The 21,333-nt window shown below is 31.3% G+C and overlaps 4 protein-coding genes across 4 annotated transcripts; all 4 read right to left on the bottom strand.

The window, feature by feature from the left end:
• Window positions 1–1,215: 1,215 nt before the first annotated feature.
• LOC130824602 (auxin-responsive protein SAUR21-like) lies at window positions 1,216–1,672 on the bottom strand. Its single transcript, XM_057689674.1, has one exon. It carries the CDS (start codon window positions 1,537–1,539, stop codon window positions 1,264–1,266), a length of 276 nt encoding a protein of 91 aa, XP_057545657.1. The 5' UTR covers window positions 1,540–1,672; the 3' UTR covers window positions 1,216–1,263.
• A 1,352-nt stretch (window positions 1,673–3,024) lies between these two features.
• On the bottom strand, window positions 3,025–3,994 carry LOC130824596 (auxin-responsive protein SAUR21-like). The gene has a single exon (XM_057689664.1). It carries the CDS (start codon window positions 3,849–3,851, stop codon window positions 3,573–3,575), a length of 279 nt encoding a protein of 92 aa, XP_057545647.1. The 5' UTR covers window positions 3,852–3,994; the 3' UTR covers window positions 3,025–3,572.
• Window positions 3,995–7,363: 3,369 nt separating this feature from the next.
• On the bottom strand, window positions 7,364–7,871 carry LOC130824583 (auxin-responsive protein SAUR21-like). The gene has a single exon (XM_057689645.1). The coding sequence runs from the start codon at window positions 7,752–7,754 to the stop codon at window positions 7,479–7,481; it is 276 nt and encodes a 91-aa protein (XP_057545628.1). The 5' UTR covers window positions 7,755–7,871; the 3' UTR covers window positions 7,364–7,478.
• Window positions 7,872–12,275: 4,404 nt separating this feature from the next.
• LOC130824586 (auxin-responsive protein SAUR21-like) lies at window positions 12,276–12,747 on the bottom strand. The gene has a single exon (XM_057689652.1). It carries the CDS (start codon window positions 12,603–12,605, stop codon window positions 12,327–12,329), a length of 279 nt encoding a protein of 92 aa, XP_057545635.1. The 5' UTR covers window positions 12,606–12,747; the 3' UTR covers window positions 12,276–12,326.
• Window positions 12,748–21,333: the final 8,586 nt, after the last annotated feature.

Below are 21,333 nucleotides of genomic sequence, written 5' to 3'. Positions count from 1 at the left end.
CACAAAACAAAGTGCAAAGAAAACAACCAAAACAGAGCACAACAATGGAAGAAGCAAAACACAAGAAATTTGAGGTATCTAAGGATACCTCCCACTCAAAAAAAGTATCTTATCATTAATATACTCAACAATACATTAATGACTCATCTTACAAGCTTCAAGAACAATCTCCCAAAGCAAAGACCTCACCTTTAATGGTGGTCTCTCACAAAATCACTAATACAATGAAGAACTCTCTTGGATAAATCCTAGTCACTTCTAGTGAATTAGCTTTACTCACATAACCTAATGATGCTCTAAGACTTCTTATATAGTCATAAAACATATTAGAATAACCTAGGACAAAAGGACTTAAAGTCCACAAAAGAACCGGAACTAAATAGAAACTGACAAATGGGTGTACTACTGGTTGCTCGACCGGTTGAATAGCCTTCGCTTGACCGGTCGAGCACCTCATCAGAAGCTGCTGTTCTCCTCCTATTGTACAGCTCGATCGTGCTCCATATGCTCGACCACTCGAGCAACTATCTCTTGCACTTCATTGCAATCATCAACACACACCAATTTATCGACCTTGATCACTTTACCAAGTAATCCAAAACGAATGCTCTCATACTTCCTTGCACTCACAACTTCGTTCTCAAATATGCAAGCCAAGAAGTAAGCCACGAGGTGATCGAACTCACCTCCATCAAAGTGAAATTTGGAACTTGACTCAACAATTTGAAGCTTGACTCAACTATAACAGTAAGTTTCGTATATCCAACTCCCAAGACTTAGGTGGGCATTATTTAATGATATCAGGACATAATAAAGATTTCTGTAGTATATCAAGTCAATATTATTGCTGATTCTATATGCATACTTTTCCAAAGAGGAATATATTATAATACTTACAGAAACTATCAGAAAATGGATATATTTAACTACTAAAAAGGATTGTAAAAGACAATACAGAAAGCTGTATATACAAGTTTAATCTACACTGAGTTTTGAGTCATTCTATTATGTATAGAATAACCACCATTTTGAATGAAGTAGATTGGAGAATGTACAAAGATTAAGCTCATGATTAAGGCCTTAGAATATGTTATATGCTCAAAGATATAGTATTATAACACCCCAAAAGTTAGATCAACAAATGCAACATTTCTAACTGTGAAGCGGCATTTTTGACACCCTGGTGCAAGGGCGACACTTTAATGAATATGGTGACATTTTATTGTCGCCCAAAATCATTTTACTTGAGTGTCAGTTTGTACTTCAATTGAGGAGTTCAAAGAACGCTTCTGAAGTGCAAGGAATCGTCAAACCACCCATAGCATGATCGAACCCAAACTCTTCTTCAGCCTTTCGTAGTAAGTCTTGGAATTCCGGGAGGCTTAAGCAAGAAAGCGGCACCACATATCGCTTCCTATGAGCTTGATCTCCTACATAAACCGGGATGTGCCCTTTTGGAACAATTACTTGCTGATGTTTTGTAAGAACTTTCTTTGTATTCGAGAACACAGAAAGGAAACGAATAGCCATAATTGTCATAATAAAGTCGATCGAACGAAAGATATACTAATAGTTTAGTTTGAGAACTTGGCTTTGATGTTTTGCTATGAATAGATTTTTGAGTGAGATATGTACAAATATAAGCCTATAGAAAGGCTATTTATAGTAAGGAAAATTGCCTTATAGTGAGAAAATTGTGTAGATTGAGATCACCTAATGAAGTCTTTCACATGGTTTTTGTTTTGCTTAGATTGTTAAAGCCACAACCAAATTGAGAGTTGTACAAATGATTTATGTGGCTGCTGTTAGTTGTTATTTCTGTGCCATAACATTACTTGTAGATTAGGACAATAGGCTAAACATATCCATGTAAATTGAATGATACCAAACAATAATTATGGGGACAAAGATGGTGATTATGACTGATTTTGATTAACTGATTTGTTGTATAATTGTTGTATACAATTAACTTAAGAACCCCATCTCATCGTCCCAATTCTATTAATTGACTCTTATTTAGGCGAGGTTTAGGGATCAGATGTACGCAACCAAAGTTATTAGAATCGAGATTTTACTTGAAATCATTTAGAAAGTTAGAATCGAATAGTAGTATCGTATAATGTTACAAATAAACTTAAATATGCTAAAATATTTAGTGATTATTTATTTCAAAAGTTTAAAATGCAGTATCAATTAAAAAACTTATTGTGTTTAAATTAAGACCATGGATTTTGGAAAAATATATGGGTATGTAAAAGATAGTATATACAAAAATTAATAGTAATAATTGAAACTACATATGCTAGATCGGATCGCTAGATTGCAGAATCGTGAAATTGTGTTATGAATCTACCTCTCAAAATTTTGTTTCAATTAGAATCGTAAGATTTTAGCAGTATTACGATTCTACCTACGATTCGAAAACGCGTTATGATTCAGCCTCTCAAGAGATAAAAGTGCACATGATTTAATAAACAAAGTTTCATAAATACAATATTAACAGTATTTAATTTAGTTAATTATCAATTGATAATCCATCCTTAATGAGACCAGTTTTGGATCATAATTGACTATTATAAATGATTGCAATAAAAGGTCAGAAACAATTTTCTTTTCATCATAAGAGATTTAAGTTCCCAATTCTTGCTTTGGTGGGAGCCTATGCGGGAGTCGCTAAATGACATTGGGTGATAGAAAGTAGTAGTTAATGATCCGTTTCAACAACAGTCTCCTCAGATCAACATAAATTTAGCAAACTAAACTTTGTTCCCTTGTTTGACAAGATCTTGAAAGGAACTTATTATTCTTAAGTGGTAAACACGATCTTGAAATGACCTAATGCTCAATTGCTCATAAATCATTAATAATCAAAGAACTAGTAGGTAGCGTCCAGGTTGAAAACTATGTTAACATGTTACTTGAGATGGAATTTGTAAGATTTTCACTTACCCTTCAACTAATTTGACCAAAAGAGTCTTTGTCATCCATATTCTTTACTCATCATCATTATCCCGCTTATAGAAACTATGATCAGGGCCTGAAGAAGAATGAAAGACTGCAAACCATACTCTATTATCTGCTACAAATAATGTTATATTACCCTAACTAATTCGACCGTTAAAATGACACGTAAATTTAGGAAAATTAGGAATTGTTGCAGCATAGCAGGCAGCGGCGAATCCAAAATACTTGTATATGATATGCCTAATTGTCATCTCTCTATATGTGTACAAAACCAACTTAACTGTTATTTTTATGTGTTACATGTTACTCAATTCATATTAATAAGATTTTTAATCAAATGACATAGGCCATATCCTAGGCAGGTCCGAACCTAGAAGAAGCACGAACCATTATGAGAAACTATAATTAGACTATAAAATGAAGCAAATATACTTGAATTTTGAGTTCATTTAAATTAAGAACCACCATCTGATATCTGAATGATATAGATGGGAAAAAGTATACCTTTGTACAGTAATAGTTTATCTAAAAAGTCTATAATGATTAATGTCTAAGGGGAAAAAACCCCCAAAAAATTAGCACAGCTAATGAATCTAAGTATACATCTATTAGCACTTCAGTTCAGATGTTAGGCCAAAGAATGTTTCTTCAGAGCAAGGAATGGTTAAAACACCCATAGGATGACTGAACCCAAACTCTTCTTCAGCACGTTGTAACAAATCTTGAAATGTAGGGTGGCTCAAGTAAGAAAGCGGCACCACATATTTCGTCTTATTGCCCTGATCACCTACATAGACCGGGATAAATCCCTTTGGTATTTCTGCTTGTCGACTTTTTTTAAGAATTTGCTTTGCGTTAGAGAGGACAGATTGAAAACGGATAGCCATCCTTGATATGAAATCGTCTAAATGAAGATTGAAATAAGTTTTTTGATGTTGAGAGGATTTGGATTTTTAGCAAAGATTTTGGATGTGATAAATCTTTCAAAGTCTTGTTACTTATTTATAGTAAGGTGCATAACTGCATTTTCTTAAAGGTTTGGAGAGAAAAAAATGTGGATAGAAATGGATGACCCATTTCACTAATGATAAAACTTCTCACATGGGTTTGTTTGCAAATCTTCTTATGTCCCACATGATCAAACCTTGTCAAAATAGTGCTATACAAGTTCTCCTATCTTTCTATTCTTGGTTCCTATTAGTCGCTATGTCAATTTCATTGCCCAAAAATTATAAGCTAAACTTGCCCATGTGAATATGATATATCAAGACCCCATATGCTAGTACTTCCTTTGGCCTATAGGATTTGCAGTAAATACGTGATAAATTTGCTATTAGACTTGTACACAACAAGATCCGCATAAGAGAAGAGTTAACTTTACACAAACCCAATGAGATTTCATCCTAAAATCAATTAATATTATGAGGAGTATCCCATCAAGTATATATGATAGTCAACTTCTTTCTAATTCTTCGATGTAGAATCACAAAAGCGTTATTTCAACAATATGATAGTTTTTAAGTGTTTGGGGGAAAGGCGTACTTAATGGAGAATTGGGAAAAAATATATGGATGAGAATTAAAGATAGAAAGTGTGTCATAAAGCTAAAATAGAATTGTAAAAAAAATTTTCATTCGGACTATAATAGAAATTGTTGCAAATTCAATGGGACTGACAAAGTTAATTGTTTTCAAGCCTTAAAAACTTGTGACTCTTTGATCCACTTGATGCCTCACCTATAAGTTATCAGAACTTATTAATTATTTCTGGATACAAGACTTAATGTTTACAATACTTTCCATAACCACCTATATCCTTAATTGATCCATTACTAATCAACTTGCAGCCTTTAGGCAATGTGTACCAATTGTCGGAATTTGTAGGTTTGAAATTAATAATTTAAGTTCTATGATGTTATATAGCAATGAAAATGTCTTCATTTCTGCCAAGCAAATTAAGATATAATTGTGTTTATATGTCTAGTAATTTGTTTCATATCATTTATAGTTTTCACATCATAGTGTTTATTGATAAATGAACTGTCTAGACAAGGTGAGTTGTCCACTAATCACATCCAGTTTCTTGTGTTTCTATTCTACTGTTTTTCTAAGTGAATTCATGATATGATTTTGTATATAAATATGCTTCTATAGTACACTAAACTGTTGCAGCAGATGAAATAGTTCATGAGTAACCACGAGACTTAACATCCATGATTCAACAGAGCTTTGTCAAGATGGAAGTTGTCCTTCTGTCTTGTCGTGGTATCAGAAGTCAACGTGATAAAGGCTATTGAATTAATAGACTTTTCCATTTTAGCCTGGTCTGCATGTTTGGCCTTTTGGCTAGATGATTAGTTGTAGATGTGCAGCTGTTGTTTCTTAGACTGCTTAACATATAGGGTTGAACGTGTTAGTAGATAACATATCCTAGACTTTCAAACATCAACTTAAGCTTTTAGTTTAAGTTGGTTCCTTGACATGTTATCGGAATTTAGCGTGACAAGAGGTTATAAGTATAAATCTCAACCACCCCTCATTTAAAGTGGAATATTCAGCGTCAGGTATAAAGAGGGTCTATATTGCATCTATAGTTCTAGCCAAAGGGCCTTCGTGTGAGAGAGCGCGTTAGAGACTTAGAGTAGATAATATATATTGGGCCTTGAAAACATCAGGTTAAGCTTTAAAATTGAGTTGGTTCCTTGACAGAAGGGAAAAACGCAGATTGTGGAAATACTTATTAGACTTTTACATCGAATCCACAAGAAACAGGTACATGGAGCTTTGCATTCTCCAATCGCAATGCGTCTTTCAATTCTTGATTTGCTTTTGCTAAAATAGTTTTTGAGGAGAAGCTATGTATATGAAGATGTGGACTAGTTTGCATTCGAAGGTGGGATGATTGTATGAAGCTTTGTTGCTGCCTAGGTTTGAGTTTAGGGCATTCTCGCACACAGCTTATGGGGAAAGTAGAGAAGGACTGAGAAATTTGTGATATCTGTGACCTCGAATGTATATAATTTTACTATTGAAAAAGCAAAGAGATTGTATCTTTTACTCATTAATTTTTATGCCTAGATAATTTAGTATCTGAGAATTTTGGGTACTCATGTGTTTGTAGAGCAATTTGCCCTTGTTTTGATGAAGTCGAAGTTATATAGCTCTTTGGTTTTGAATTATAATGAAAATGACACATTTAATCATATATTGTTTTTATTCACGTAAAATTGCAGGTGATGTTTGCTATCAAAGATCAATCAAAAACAACATTTTTTATACAAATAAGGGTAAGGTTGTGTACATCTGACTTAGGGATGGTCATAGGTCCAGGACCCTGTTGGACCCGCCCCTGTTTAAGGGTCTGGGTCTTATTTTTTGAGACCCATCGGATTCGGGTCGGATCTGGATCCAAAAAAATATTTGACGGGTCCGGGCCCGGGTCCGGGTCCGAGTCCTAAGGTGAAGACTCGGACCCGAACTCGGACCCTAAACTTTTAAATTTTATATTATGAATTTCTGATTTCTAAATTCTAATATTAATTTTTTTATTATTAATATGTAATGCCTTGAATATTGATTGCCTAATTTGCCTTCTCATTAATCTCAATCCAGTAATTATTTTGTAATGTTATGGAATATAAACTATGTATCTCATTTAGTCTTTTATATTTGATTTTTAATTATGTATTTAGACAAGTGTTTTTATGTTTTGGTAATTATTTTGTATTTGAATTTTATGGACTCGAACAAATGTTTGTAGTACGATAATAAGTTGCTTATAAAAATACAAAAAGACTCGCAAAAGGTTCAATTTTGACGAATCAAAGAGGCTTTGTATAAGACTCATTAAGGACCTTAGACCCATAAGATCCGTAGGGTATGGGTCTGGATCTGAAAACTTTGGACCGTCAGGGTCCAGATCCGGATCTGAATCCATAAAAAAATAACCGGGTCCGGGTCCGGGTCCGAGTCTGACCAGACCCGCCCCATAACCATCCCTAATCTGACCCCTCGAACCCCCTAGGTGAAAGTCACTAGGTAATAGAATATTGTTGTTTTTGTATGTGTTTGTAGAGCAAAGACTATGCAACTCAACGTCAGTATTTCTAGCTAAAATTGTTGTCATGCAATAATGTTTGGTTCAGGTAAAGAACTCCATATATGTTGATATTAACTATTTGTCATTGTTTTTTGTTGAAGTATATATGCAAGAGAAATTTAGTTTGTCTCTTTTCTGGTAAGCTATTTGCTGTATGTGGTAGTTACCTGTTGAAGATCATTTGTAAACAAACAAAACCCATACTTGACAAAATGGGAAATAAATTAAAAGGTAATAATAACAACGGAAAACAGAATCAAAGAATTCATAGATATTAAGAACCACCCAATTGACAAATGCAGAAGGGGGAAAATGTCAAATTATATGTACATATCTTCTGGGTTTAAATAAAAACAATATTTTTTGAATAAAAAAACCCATAAAAATAATCTATTTATAGTAGTTCTTCAATTCTCTTAGCATCTAAGCTGAGATGTAAGAGTAAAAAATGTTTGTTCAGTGCAAGGAATGGTGAGTGCACCCATGGGATGATTGAACCCGAATTCATCTTCAGCACGTTGCAGCAATTCTTGGAATGCAGGGCGGCTTAAGAATGAAAGGGGAACAACATATCTCTTTTTATCGGTTTGTTCTCCTACATAAACTGGTACATAACCCTTTGGTACTACTAGCTGATTTTTGGTTATCATTTGCTTTGCATTTGTGAGTACAGAAGTAAAACGGATTGCCATTCTAGTAAGATAAATATAATTGTGGAAAGAGAAGAAAAGGCAGAAAAAAGTGTTTTTATTTGCAAGAAGATTTGAGTATGATGAGTTGCAAAAGCTCCGGAAGGTATTTATATTAGGGGAGATTTCGCGTTTCATGGGAACTGTTGTAGGAGATAAGAATAATGAAGAGTTTTTTTTATAATTGAGGCCTACTTTTGTTGAAAGGTCTATATAGTTGGGTGTATCATGGAGCCTCAACCATAAGCTTAAACTTTTAGTTGAGTTGGCTTCTTGACATAATATCAAAAACCAGAAAACAAGAGGTCATAGGTCGAATCTCAACCATCCAAAGTGAAATATTTAGTGCCATGTATATAATGAGGACTTGTGTTACATTCACACTTTTAGCGCAAATGGCTCTCGTAGGAGGGGGCATGTTAGAGTATTTAACATATTATGAGGCCTCAACCATATGCTTAAGCTTTTGATTCAGTTGGTTTCTTCAGCTTGTGGTTCCTTTATGAAGTAGGTCATTTCTAAGCAAAGGAGTTCCAAACACATGCTATTAGAGTATATAAGATATCATGGGGCATCAACCAAAGCTCTGGTACCATGTCAAGGAACCAACTCAACCAAAAACTTAAGTTTATGATTGAGAACTCATGATATGTTATCTACTGTAATAGCAGGTGCCTAGAACTCCTATGCTTAAAAATGACCCACTTCATGAAGGAGGCTCACATGGCTTTGAATTGTTTTGCCCATCTCTCTTTTAAGGCTCCTTATCTCAATCCACATGTTGCTTTAATGAAGGGTGCTCCACCTGAAGAAAGTAAGCCCTTGATCATATTGACTAGTCCTATTAGTACCTGCATTATATACATTTCCAGGTTGGTATTGGGTGTTATGTCAGTCAATCAAAAGCACATTCATGTGAAGCACATAACTCTGTATGTACAAAGAGTCCTAGAGTGAGATGTTAAGGTTTAACTCAGTTTCCACTCGGTGAGTTGATGCCTTTCTACTGATTGCTAGATGCTGATGCATTATGCATATCTTATATGTTACCTGAGTGAAAGCTATATGTCTCTCAGATATTTGGGCATCATTGAACTTTTGCACTAAAAGCCAACTTGTTTACTCTATTGATTTGGTATGCACTTTAGGGCCCAAGGACTTCCTTTAATTGACCAAAAGTCAACTAGGAATCTAAAGCTCTACTAGTAGAAAATACCATATATGCTACAGTTTTTTGCTTTTTATGCTACATCTTTACCCCCCAAACACTTCAAATAGTAATATATATCATTTACTTTCAACTATGATTTAAAAACGAAGCAAAAAATAGACTATATCTTGCGGTTCTATGCCTGTTGGGCCAAGCCCACTAAATTAGACCCAAAATTCTTATGCTAACATCTACCGACACTGTACTTTTGGAACAGTATAAATACTCTCAAAATCCACATTGGGAAAGAAGCCATAAGCCCGACACACAAAACATTTATGAATCATCTTGAATCATGATCAATCACATCAACAACTTCTCCATTTGGATTTCATATTTAACTTCTATATATATCATATGGTCAATTGTTTCCACTTCAATTACCAAATTAGCCTCGAAGAGGCTTTCTTGAGCGTCAACCCCGATTTAGTAACACTCTTTATAATTACTGGTTAGAATGGGAGTCTGATAATGTACAACTTGAATCTTTTTACTGAGTGATAAGGACAGAGAAATATGTCAGGCCCATGGGTAATTCTCCTAATGCCATATGGTTTTGGAAAAGAGTGAATTTTCAAATGTGTATATAAGTCAAGACTCATTATCCGTGGGTTTATGGACACAATCCCACGGGGCATCCGTTGGTGTGCCCACAAGAGTGAATTGATGGCGAGATTATGTGAAAAGTTGTCATGACCTAACAAATTATAGTTCGACTTACTCTTCCTGTGTAAAACAATTATAATTATAGTTTCTTATACATAAATGGTATCAGTATGTAGAATAATAGAGTGAAGATAATGTACAATACAGAGTCATAGATAATGTTTAAGAGGTCCATACCATATCACTCATATCTCATACCAAATATGCAGATTTAGGGTTTTAGGGTTTTAGGGTTTTACCAAGAGTAAAGGTTTGGAAGAAAACACAAAGAAAGAATACAGCTGTTTGGTAGTTAACGGAAGTTTAGGGATTAGAAATTAGATGAAACGGTCTCACGGTAAGACCGTCTTTATTGAACTGGTTCAATATATACTATTTGTCTTAAGGTGATTATTTTAAGTTACAATTTAAAAATAATCACTTTTATGGTTACTTATAACCTTATAACGATCACTTACGATCTTAAAGTAATCAATTAAAGAAATGGGCTAATTAATTATATGGCCTCGTCTCATTGTGAGACGGTCTCATACAAAACAAGCTGTTAGAATTTTTTTTTTTAAATTCTCGTGGGCACGTGCCTTGAGGTGTAACCCTCATTTAAGGTGAAATATTTAGTGTCAGATACGAGGAGAGTTTGTGTGGAGGGCATGTGTTGCATCCACACTTCAAACGCTAAAAATTCGTGTGTGAAGGGGCATACTAGAGTATACGATTTGATTTAGTCTGGTCTGACACTAAAAACAGACCAAATTAAAAATTTTGGTCTGTAAATTTTCCAGATCGAACTGGATTGTTTAATCACCAGATCGGATCGGACCAAACCGTTCTACAACACTCTGGTCTGGTCTACGCTTTTTATTTTTATATATTTTCCCATATTAATACCATGTGTTTTATGAAAATTTTTCCCACCTACAAACACCAAATTCAATAATTTGTAGTTAGTTGATTGCATCAACATCATTTAAGTATACAAAAATAATTACATCTCGAAGCATCTAGGTATCAACCTTTTTTAAAATAAAATTTGGTTTTTAGTCGTACACTCATAGTGTGGTTTGTGGTCTGATTTGGTCTGAAAAAAAAAAAAAAAAAAACCCGAAATCATACCGTAAATAGTTTTTTTTTAAAAAAAAAAATCATACCAGACTGTAGACCAGATCAAATACTAAAATTATGATTTGATTCGATTTGATTTACGGTTTAAACAAAACTTTATTTAACCTTACACGTGTCACTTGGAGCCCTAATGTAAGTTTGCCCTTGGCTATTGTCATAATTCAATATAACAATCGAATGAGTATATACAGAAAAACACTAAAGATCTCACACACATATAACATAATTCCCTAATAATGTATTAAATAACTACATACGTCCATACAGAGAACATATTTCATTAATATGTAAGATGAAAATCGAATACAAAATACAATCAATATACTTAAATGGTTTTCTAACCCTTAAAAATCCTAAACAGAAATAAACTCTGGCCTCTAGAAAACCTAATCATAATATGACTTATACTAGGCCAATTGCAATAATGAAAACCGTCAAACATATTTGAAAAATGAAAACTCAACGCACCAAAAATCCACCGTCAAATATTTGTATAGCGAGTACATAAAAAATAACTCATACTCCCTCCAATTTAGTACTAACGTCCAATTTGCTTTTTAAATACTATTCTTCTCTTATTTTTAATTTGTATTTTATTATTAATCTACCAGTTAAAACATAGTCATGTGGATCTTGTTTAGTTCGTCTCAATACAAAGATTATTCATATCAATTTTCCATAATTTTTAATAATGCACAATTAGAAATATTAAAGATTAAATAAGTGTATTAGATAGAGTGCATAAAGTAAATGACACATTAGTGTTGAATTGAAGGGAGTATTAATTATTACAATCCTCTTTTGTAAATCCCTAGGTTTTCTTCTCATATATACATGTTAAATTATAATGTCTCCTATTTATCAAAAGTGTCTCATTTGCTTTATGTATTTTAATTAATATACTTATTCAAGTTTAAATATTTTTAATTGTACATAATTAAAAATTATAGAAAATTGATATTAATAATTCTTGCATTAAGACGAAACAAACAAGATGTCGCTTGACTATCTTTTTACTTATAGATTAAAAATAAAATACAAATTAAGAATAAGAGATGAATAATATTCAAAAAATAAATAGAACACTTGTATTGAATAGTAACGAGTATATTCTGACCTATTAATTAATCGACACCCATATACCCTTTGTTAAGGGTCCATGTATAAAGTATTATCCTTGTTAAAACAAAGATATTATTTCTAATTCAACCATCATTGCAATTTCAAAATATCAAAAAAGATAAATCTTAAGCATCCATGGAAAAATTGCTCATGGACCATGCATTAAGAACTTGAAAACAAGACGGATTATAACTAGAAAAGGAATCAATATATGTATTTATAAAAAGCCATCCTAGCTACATCATAATTTATAACTCAGAAGGAAGAGTTACAAATATATGTACATAGTTTCTTCTGAGTACGAGCAAAATATAATTATATATATATATATATATATATATATATATATATATATATATATATATATATATATATATATATATATATATATATATATAACATATTAATGAATAAATGAATAATTAAATCTCAATTAACATGGAGTATATAATATATTAATACTTCAATTTAGAAGTAAGATGAAAGAATGTTTGTTGAGTACAAGGAATGGTAAGAGCACCCATTGGATGATTAAACCCGAACTCCTCCTCGACACTTTGTAACAAATCTTGAAAAACAGGGTGACTCAAATAAGAAAGTGGCACAACATATCTTTTTTTGTCTGCTTCCACTTCTCCTACATACACTGGAATGTACCCTTTTGGAACAATTTGCTGGTTTTTCGTTAGAATTTGCTTCGTCTTTGACAGTACGGAAGAGAATCGGATTGCCATGACCAAAAATTGGAAGAAAAATTTATGTGCTCTGTAGAGGGGTTTCAAAACAGATTTGAATTCCGATAATTCGAAATTTACCCGACTTTGTAATCGAATCTAATTTGACCCGACTTTAAAAGTGATTTATAATTTTGTAAAATATAAATGGGCTGTGGGCACAAAATCCGATTTCAAACTATCCCAAAGCACCTAACCCGAAATCAAACTGATGATTCGAACGAACAGCTCAATGTTTGTGGAAGGATTTAAAATAGATAAGAGAGTGAAGTGAATGATGGAGTAGGAAAAGATGAGTAAGGTTATTACTATTTATAGTAAGGGAGTTTCCGCGTTGCAGGGTGCAAGAGCTAAGAAATGACTAAATACATAGAAGCTTTGAAATGATCATAATGTCCGCCATACTCTCTTGACGATATATCCAGTTGTTGCATTTATGAGGGATGTTCCACATAACGTACCTCGACGTAGTAGGTTGTAAGTTGTAAGTTGTAGTTGTACGGCCTTGGTAAGCTTCCTAGCGGGGGATATAATATACGAAAAATAAGGTTGCATTGGATTTTCTGCGTTGTAAAGGTTTTTAAGACAAAGGATATTTCATGCGTTGTAAGGTGTAAAAATTAAAATGCATTTTGACTCATATCAAGGGACATTTTATGGTTTCGACCGATATTTAGGTGTTATGATAACCGCTTCACTCCCGTTACTGCATTAGTGTTCCGTTACTGCAATCGCAATCGTTACTGCATTTATACACTATGAATGATTTATCATATCAGTGCTAGGTATTTGTTATACATTTGTAATGAGTTAGTGTAAATATACAAACTGGCGTCTATAGACATGGTTAATTGTGAAATCCTCAATGCGATAGAGGATTAGATATTTCATCTAGTGAATTAGGATCATCTCAATTTTTTCTCTCTTCAAATAGGTGTTAAAATCTTCACATGATCATAAATTTTGGACTGCATGACGCTAATAGTTGAAGCTCAAGGCCCTGAAATCTTTCTATAGTCCAAAAAACGTTAAATGAGATTAAAACTCATAATCTTCTGTCATAATAACTTCTATTAACATGTTAATAAACCATTTTAACTAAAATTTAATTTTAATGATTAAAATTTTAAAATATATTATATACTCTAGTGATAAAAAAAAACCAATATTTAAGGCTTTCTCAATCTCTTATACTCCATATGTGATAAGTTTTGGCAACACTCTTAATGTGTATAATAGATCATACACATACAGACCGATAAACATTACTACATTAGGACCCAATGCTAATTAAGGCGTTCTAACTTTGATTGACCAACTGCTTCCATCACAATCATTGAGTTTGAATCATCATTAATATTAAAAAAAAAATTCTCATATATTTATGTTATATAATATAAACTCAAAGCAAAATTGGTTGCTTAATCTTAAGTGTTTATAGTCAGACAACTAAATATAATTTGTATAATATATGGTTTTCATACCAAAATAACAAATGCATTGACCGAAAAATTCAAAGAAATAGAAGTGTCGGCCTTAATCATAAATGCTATGCAATCTGAAGTTCCATACGATTACTCTAATCATCGTTGATCGACCAAGTCAACATAATATGCAATTATTTGTATAATACTATCTGGTTAATCGTTAAAACCTTAAGATATACTCCATATCTTATATATTGTTTGACTATATAACATATAGTTTGAGGTTTTAAATATCAGTTTAAATTTTTTGTTGTGTTGGTCTTTTGACATGATATCAAAGCCAATGTGATAAGAAATTATGAGTTCGATTCTCAATGACTCCTTATTTAAAGTAGAATATTCAGTGTCAGGCATGATGAGAGTCTGTATGGAGAATCTGTGTTGCATTCACACTTCAAGTTTAAAGAGTTTTCGTGTGAAAGGGCATACTAGAGTATATAACGTTTTTCCTCCGTTCCAACTTACTCACAACATTGGAAATACTTGCACTATTCACTTATCACTTTTAATTTGTGATTAATTTGTAATTTATAAGTTAAAACATAGTCAAGTGGGATCTTGTTCGATTCGTCTCGATGCAAGGATTATTAATATCAAGTTTTTATAATTTTTTATTATACATAATTGTTGAAGGCCTTTCTCGAGCCGATGGACTCTTTGACTGCACTCTCCTCTATGGGTATGAGTTTCCGTCGTTCTTCACTCCCCAAACCCTGAGCATATTTTTCTATGAGCGAGATACACTGGGTATGATGATGATGATGATGATGATGATGATGTAGATATTAAGGATTAAATTAGTGCATTAAATTGCGTGAAAAAACAAATATTGCAAGTATTTTGGAACATAGGAAGCATATCTTAAAGCCTTAATCAGCAGCTTGAGCTTTAGGTTGAATTGGTTCATTTACGGATATTTAGTCATGCCTCTTCATACGAGAGCCTAATTAGGCTAACCTTTATATCACATTGACTTCTGAGTTTTGATATTATATCAAATAACCAATTCAATCAATTACTTAACTTAATCATCATAGCTAAAAGAAAGTAGTTTGACAAAATGAAAAACAAATCAAATTTAGCAATTCAACCAAACAAAACATTTCAATTTCACTAACGTTTATTATTTCTATTTTTAGTTTTATAAACACCACATTTGATCGCATATCGTACTCAGTAGAGCATAAAGTCAACTAGACAAGAGAATAAGAGGGCAAATATAATTTAGAATTTCAACTAAAAAAAATGAATTTTGTTTAACATTCAATATTTCTATATATAGGTTAATTTATACAATATTTGATTGCTTTAGTCATATAAAACCATATGTAATACTCCCTATATTTTCATATGTTCTTCTCAAATAGAATTTAAGAATTTTAGTGTCAAATTTTGACTATGATTTCTTTATCGATCTATATGAAAAAACATATTCATGTGAGATCTTGATAGATTCGTCCCAATATCTATTTTCTAAATATCAACTTTTTAGAATTTTTAAAAACTCACAAATAAAATTATTTAATTTTTAAGTTTGCATTTGAATCTACGTAAAAAGTGAATGGAGAGAACATATCAAAATAAGAGTATATACTGCATACAAATTGTATTATATACGGTATATCCTTTATCAATTCTTTGTTTATGTCTATTAATAAACAATTTTTTAAAATGACAATTTGTCACACAGTGATAAATTAAAGATAATATACACTATACACACTTTAAAAGTTATTATAAGAGCTCTTTCTGCCGAATTCATATGATTTTGAGATGATATCTCCTCAACTTACAAAATGTATACATCTCCTATTTTTCCGATTATATGCTGAAATTGAGAATAAGTTCAGCTAAATTTAAGTCATAAGATTATCGCAGATCGTTTTTGTTGGATTGAAATCTTAAGCACTTCAATTCAGAAAACAATTTAAAGAATATTTGTTGAGAACAAGGGATGGTCAAACAACCCAAAGGATGATGAAACCCAAACTCTTCTTCAGCACGCTGTAGTAAGTTTTGAAATGCAGGATGACTTAAATAAGAAAGTGGGACCATAAATTTCTTCTTATTATCTGCTTCATCCCCAATATAGACTGGGATATAACCTTTTGGAGGAACTTTTACATTCTGATTTCTGTTTAGAATTTTCTTTGTTTTAAAGACTACAAAATGGAAATGTATAGCCATTTTGTTGAATACAGATAACAATAATAATATGTTTTTTTTTTTTTTTAGTTTTTTACACTAAAATTGATAGATAAGTTTTGAGCGATGGAATTTCTAAGTTTTTGGTACCTTTATATATAAGTATTAGCTTATGCGGATAGTAGTGAGTGGTTTTGAGAATGCGTAACTTATTCATGAACAGTACAAAAATCTTAAATTAATTAGGGAGACTTAATTAGTAATTCCTCTGTTCTATTTTGTTTCTCTTTTACTTTTTTTTCACAGTTTTCACATTTAATTTTAAGTCTCAATAATACGCATTATAAAAAATTATAAAAAATACTTCTGTTTTTTTAAGAACTTTCCATTTGTCATTTTAAGTGTTTCATTTGTTGTTCCCATAAAAAACCTTTTTATTTATGTAAAAATTTTGGACAAAAATAACCTTATTTATCCTCATTTTAACATTCTTATAATGCTTATGAACCCTACATATCTTCCACTAACTTCATTTTAATATTTTTATATTCATTATGGTTTCCACATATTTCCTATTAATTTTATAAAAATATTTTTTATTAGTTGTAAACCTCATTTTTTTTTTCCACTAATTTTATTTTAATATTTGAAAATATTCAATTTTTTAGAATTCTCATGAACATTCTTTATGGAACTTCATTAAGGAACGGAGGGAGTATAATAAAAGAGTATACATTAAAATGAATCATGGATATATTTATCTTCTATATATATTTCAAAAATCTTAATTAAATTTTTCTCTTCTAAAGGAAAAAACATTAGAAAATAGAGGGAGTATTAGTTTACATTAGTTTACCCTAAGACTCCCATGAGTTATCGTGCATTTTTTGATACAGTTTATATAACATTTTTAGGGCCATAAAATTAAAGTTAAAGAATTTGAATCTCATTCCTTCTCGTTTTAAATCTATTGTCCAACTCTAATTATGAGGAAGATTATTGTGTTGTATTTACACTTCGATTTCTCATCTATAGGTCAACTAAGAAAATATACTATTTCCTTCGTTTCTTTTTGTTTTTCCCGTTTACTGTTTGCAAAGTTTTCAAAGCAAATTTTAAATCTCAATATCTCTAAATACACATAAAAAAAATTTATAAAATATACATAATAAAAAAGTATACATTAAGACAAATGTAACGAGATCTCACTAGGACATATTTTATCTTCTAAATATATGTCAAAAACATTAATTAAATTTTTCTTTCCTTAAAATAAAATATATTTCAAAAAAAAACATTATAGAAGGGACTACTATTTATTTCTTTTTAACGAATACACTTCTCTTTAATGACTAGCTCTTTTATGGAATACTTTTTGAACTTTGAAATCAAGAAATAGTTTTGTGGTATACCGAGAAGTGTGCCACTAGTATTATCGTTGCCTTAAGAATGAGCACTCTTCATGCACGAATGAGCAAAAATTTCAACTTGATTAATTTTTCATTTAAATTTAGTCCTAAATTCAATACTTGTCTTAAAATCTCTCTCCTATTTATTTTAGGTGTTTCATTATTTTATGGAATCAAGTCATCTTAAATGTCTTATTTTTTTTTGGTATATTAACTTTATTAATTTACCTTTACTAAAATTAACTTTTTCACTACATTTACTAATTCCACTTTTCCACTTTTTCTTTCAGATGTGGTATTATTTGACCACTTAAAAAATGATAAAAAGTCAATTGAGACATATTAAATAAATAGGACGGAGTATAACAATTTATGAGACTACAAATTAAACCTTCAACTTAAATTTTTAACTAAATTAATGGTGGGACATTTTTCCCGCCTTGTGGAGAAGTAATGAGGAAATTGGAAGATGGACAATGGATAACCCACTTAATGAAAGCTTTCACATGGCTTGTTTTCTTAGGGTTTCTTAATCTGTGATGTACGTAAAAGGTACACACAGACATAAGGTAAACATAAGGACCCAGTGCGTGCCCTAATTAATAAGATGTTCAAATATTGATTGAATAACTTATGGTTGTACTCCGTCAACTAAAGATACTATGTGTATAGTCTATAGTTTTCATACCATAACCACATATTCATTGACTAAAAATCTGTACTACTATCTGGTAGCACAGCGTAATATCATCAGGAAAGTTCCAGGAATTTGTGATAGGAATTTATTATGACATGATAAATAGTATGGCCTTAAAACAAGAAGTTTGCATTTTTATTTCCTTTTTAATTTATATTAGTGGGTTATTCAGCCCATATATATTGCATCTCTCAAAAAGACTGTCTCTTACAACAATTTATGCGGCCGTGGATATTAAAGGGCAAAATGAGTTATTGTCTAGAGCGTCAAATATTTTAAGGTCCAAAATTATATTTTCATATATAAGGAAGATATTTTAATTAATTAAATTAAATTTATGTATAATTTACATTTTTTACTATGTAGTAAGAATAATTAGAGCTTTTTTATTTAATAGTTAAAATATTTGTCAAGAAACCAACTCAACTAAAAGCTTAAACTGATGGTTGAGGCTTCAAGATATATATGTTATATACTCTAACACGCCCCTCACACGAGAGCCTATTGGGCTAGCAGCGTGTATTTGTACATGCGCTGAATATTCCACTTTAAATGAGGTGTGGTTGAGATTCGAACCCGTGATCTCTTGTCATGTTGGCTTCTAATACCATATAAAAAACCAACTCAACCAAAAATTTAAGCTAATAGTTAAGGCTCCAATATATATTATATATTCTAACAATATCAACAATAAAAAATAAAACGAGTAATATATATTATTTAAATATACGCTTTAAATTTTAAAGGTTTTTTTAGCGTTTGCTTTCAGACCCAATGGGACGGCCTGGAATTTACTATAGCAATGAAAAGCTATCATATATGTCCTAATTAATTAACTTGATCAAGGCAACAAATATAGTGATTAGTATTTTGTTAGAATGTGATTGTTTGAATTAATGACACTACGTTGTTGTTGAGAGATCTTAATATAATACTAGAATTCGAGGAAGCTTCGTATTGAAAGAGATAATTTAATGAAAGAGATAATTAATTAACTTGTTTGACGGACACTAATGCGTTTATGCTCAGCCTTTTGCTGATACTATGCTTTGTATGGTTTTCCAATGGTTTTGTTTTTAGAGTAAACCCCTATGGCACCTCGACGGAGAAGGGATGTGAGAGCGGAAGATGAATCCGAGTTGGAATATGACTCCCTTTTGTTTAGATCTCTTTATTGTATTTGAGAGACTATTAGTTTAGTCGTTTAGGTTTGGACTATTTTAGGAATGTAATTTGAACTTTGGGCTTATTTCGATTTGGTTGTAATTTTCCTTTATTTTGGACAGTTTAGACTTCTGTTATATTGCAATGGTTTAACCTTTAAGTAACCCCTTAATTGTGTTGGCAAAATAAAATTTCCGCTTGATTAATACTAAATTTTCGTTTGATTAATACTAAATTTCAGTTAGTGTTTACCTTCATAAGCCGAGGCGTTACAAATAATATCTCCAATATCTAAAAAATTATAATTTTCTTAATTCCTGTGAAGAGAAACTTCATTAAAGAACCGAGAGAGTACAACTTAAATTGTCTTAAAACTAGTAATTAATAGATTCTCCATGAACTAACCCTAGGGACTAGGTTGATTTATCAGACTTAATGGGTCTATGTTCAAGACATGCCCCAGACCTAGACTCCTCCAATCGGTCGTACATCCTAGACCCCAACTCACAATAATTAATCAATTTTAGAACTATGTTATATTTATTATTTTAAATGTATATCTTGTATATATACTCATTCTAAATTAATTAGACATTAAAAATGTAAAAATAATAAAGTATGAATGATAAGACTAAGATTCATTTATATGACCCAATAAGAACCAATTTCAAATCCTAAGCTCATTAGACTCGGTGGGTATAAATCTCTGTCCTATAAGTCCATGTTTAGGTTTGGGTTCACACAAAATAATAGGGTCTTGTACTAGGTTTGGTTGAACCCAACTCAGACCTGACTCTTTACCATTTATACTTAATGTTGAGAAAAATGAGTTAATGAGACAGCTTAACAAGGCATGGGCGGTAAAAAGAGCCAAGGACAACGCCCAAAATTAACGTATTAGTAGAGTTCTAAAGATGGTTTTTTTTGCATTAATTTAAAAGTTTAGACTAGAAATTCAAATCTCATTTGACTAAAAAAATATATATTTTACGCGTACATATTTTTAGCATGACTAGAGTTAATTGACGAAAACAAAATATGTATTGGTTGAAGATTTATTATAACCTTCTTCATAAAAAATATTTTTTATAAAGTATATAATAAATGAAATTGGGACCGGTAATCTTAAATCAAATCCAAACTTATCTCATTTATCAAGTTCAAAATGTGAATACAAGGATAGCACCTCACAATTGAATACTAGTAGCTAGACTATATAATCTAAACGACTTCTTTTAATGAGACTATAAAATAAAAAATTTACATTCTCATAATATGTATTAATTTAATTATTTAACTAATGTATAAAATACATTTCACTATGACATAATCTCGTACAAAAATTTGTAATCATTTTACATTTTATACTTAATTCATAAAACTGATCAATATTACTTATTTAATTAATTGGTCAATCTATTTAGTATATTATTGACGATTTCCCCTAATTTTATGGGACCTCAACTTATGTAATTTTTTTTATATAAATTAATTTCTTATTAATGAAATAAAAATATCATTGTTGAATCTTTGTAAAAGTTTATCATAAAAACATTTATCATTAAATTACAAACTAGTTAACTACTTAACTCAATCTAATTTATGAATGCTTGTCGCTTACGGCTGCTTCCAAGTCCGGATAAAAGAGAAGTGTAAGTAGTAACAACCAATTTAATAAAATTTAGGCACATAATCACATCCTATTATTACGAATCATATTTGAGAGTAAGTAATTGCGTTGTTAAATTTTAATTAGTTATAAAAAATAGAGTTATAAATTGATTTAATACCTTGACAAAACTCAAGTGATATGGCTATTTATTGTA

The sequence above is a fragment of the Amaranthus tricolor genome, chromosome 1, assembly GCF_026212465.1.
Source record: "Amaranthus tricolor cultivar Red isolate AtriRed21 chromosome 1, ASM2621246v1, whole genome shotgun sequence".
NCBI lineage: Eukaryota > Viridiplantae > Streptophyta > Magnoliopsida > Caryophyllales > Amaranthaceae > Amaranthus > Amaranthus tricolor.
This window is presented reverse-complemented; position numbering and strand designations above follow the sequence as displayed.

Coding starts and splice junctions, on each gene's coding strand:
- LOC130824602 (XM_057689674.1), bottom strand. CDS start 1,539: ATGACAATTATGGCTATTCGTTTCCTTTCTGTGTTCTCGAATACAAAG.
- LOC130824596 (XM_057689664.1), bottom strand. CDS start 3,851: ATGGCTATCCGTTTTCAATCTGTCCTCTCTAACGCAAAGCAAATTCTT.
- LOC130824583 (XM_057689645.1), bottom strand. CDS start 7,754: ATGGCAATCCGTTTTACTTCTGTACTCACAAATGCAAAGCAAATGATA.
- LOC130824586 (XM_057689652.1), bottom strand. CDS start 12,605: ATGGCAATCCGATTCTCTTCCGTACTGTCAAAGACGAAGCAAATTCTA.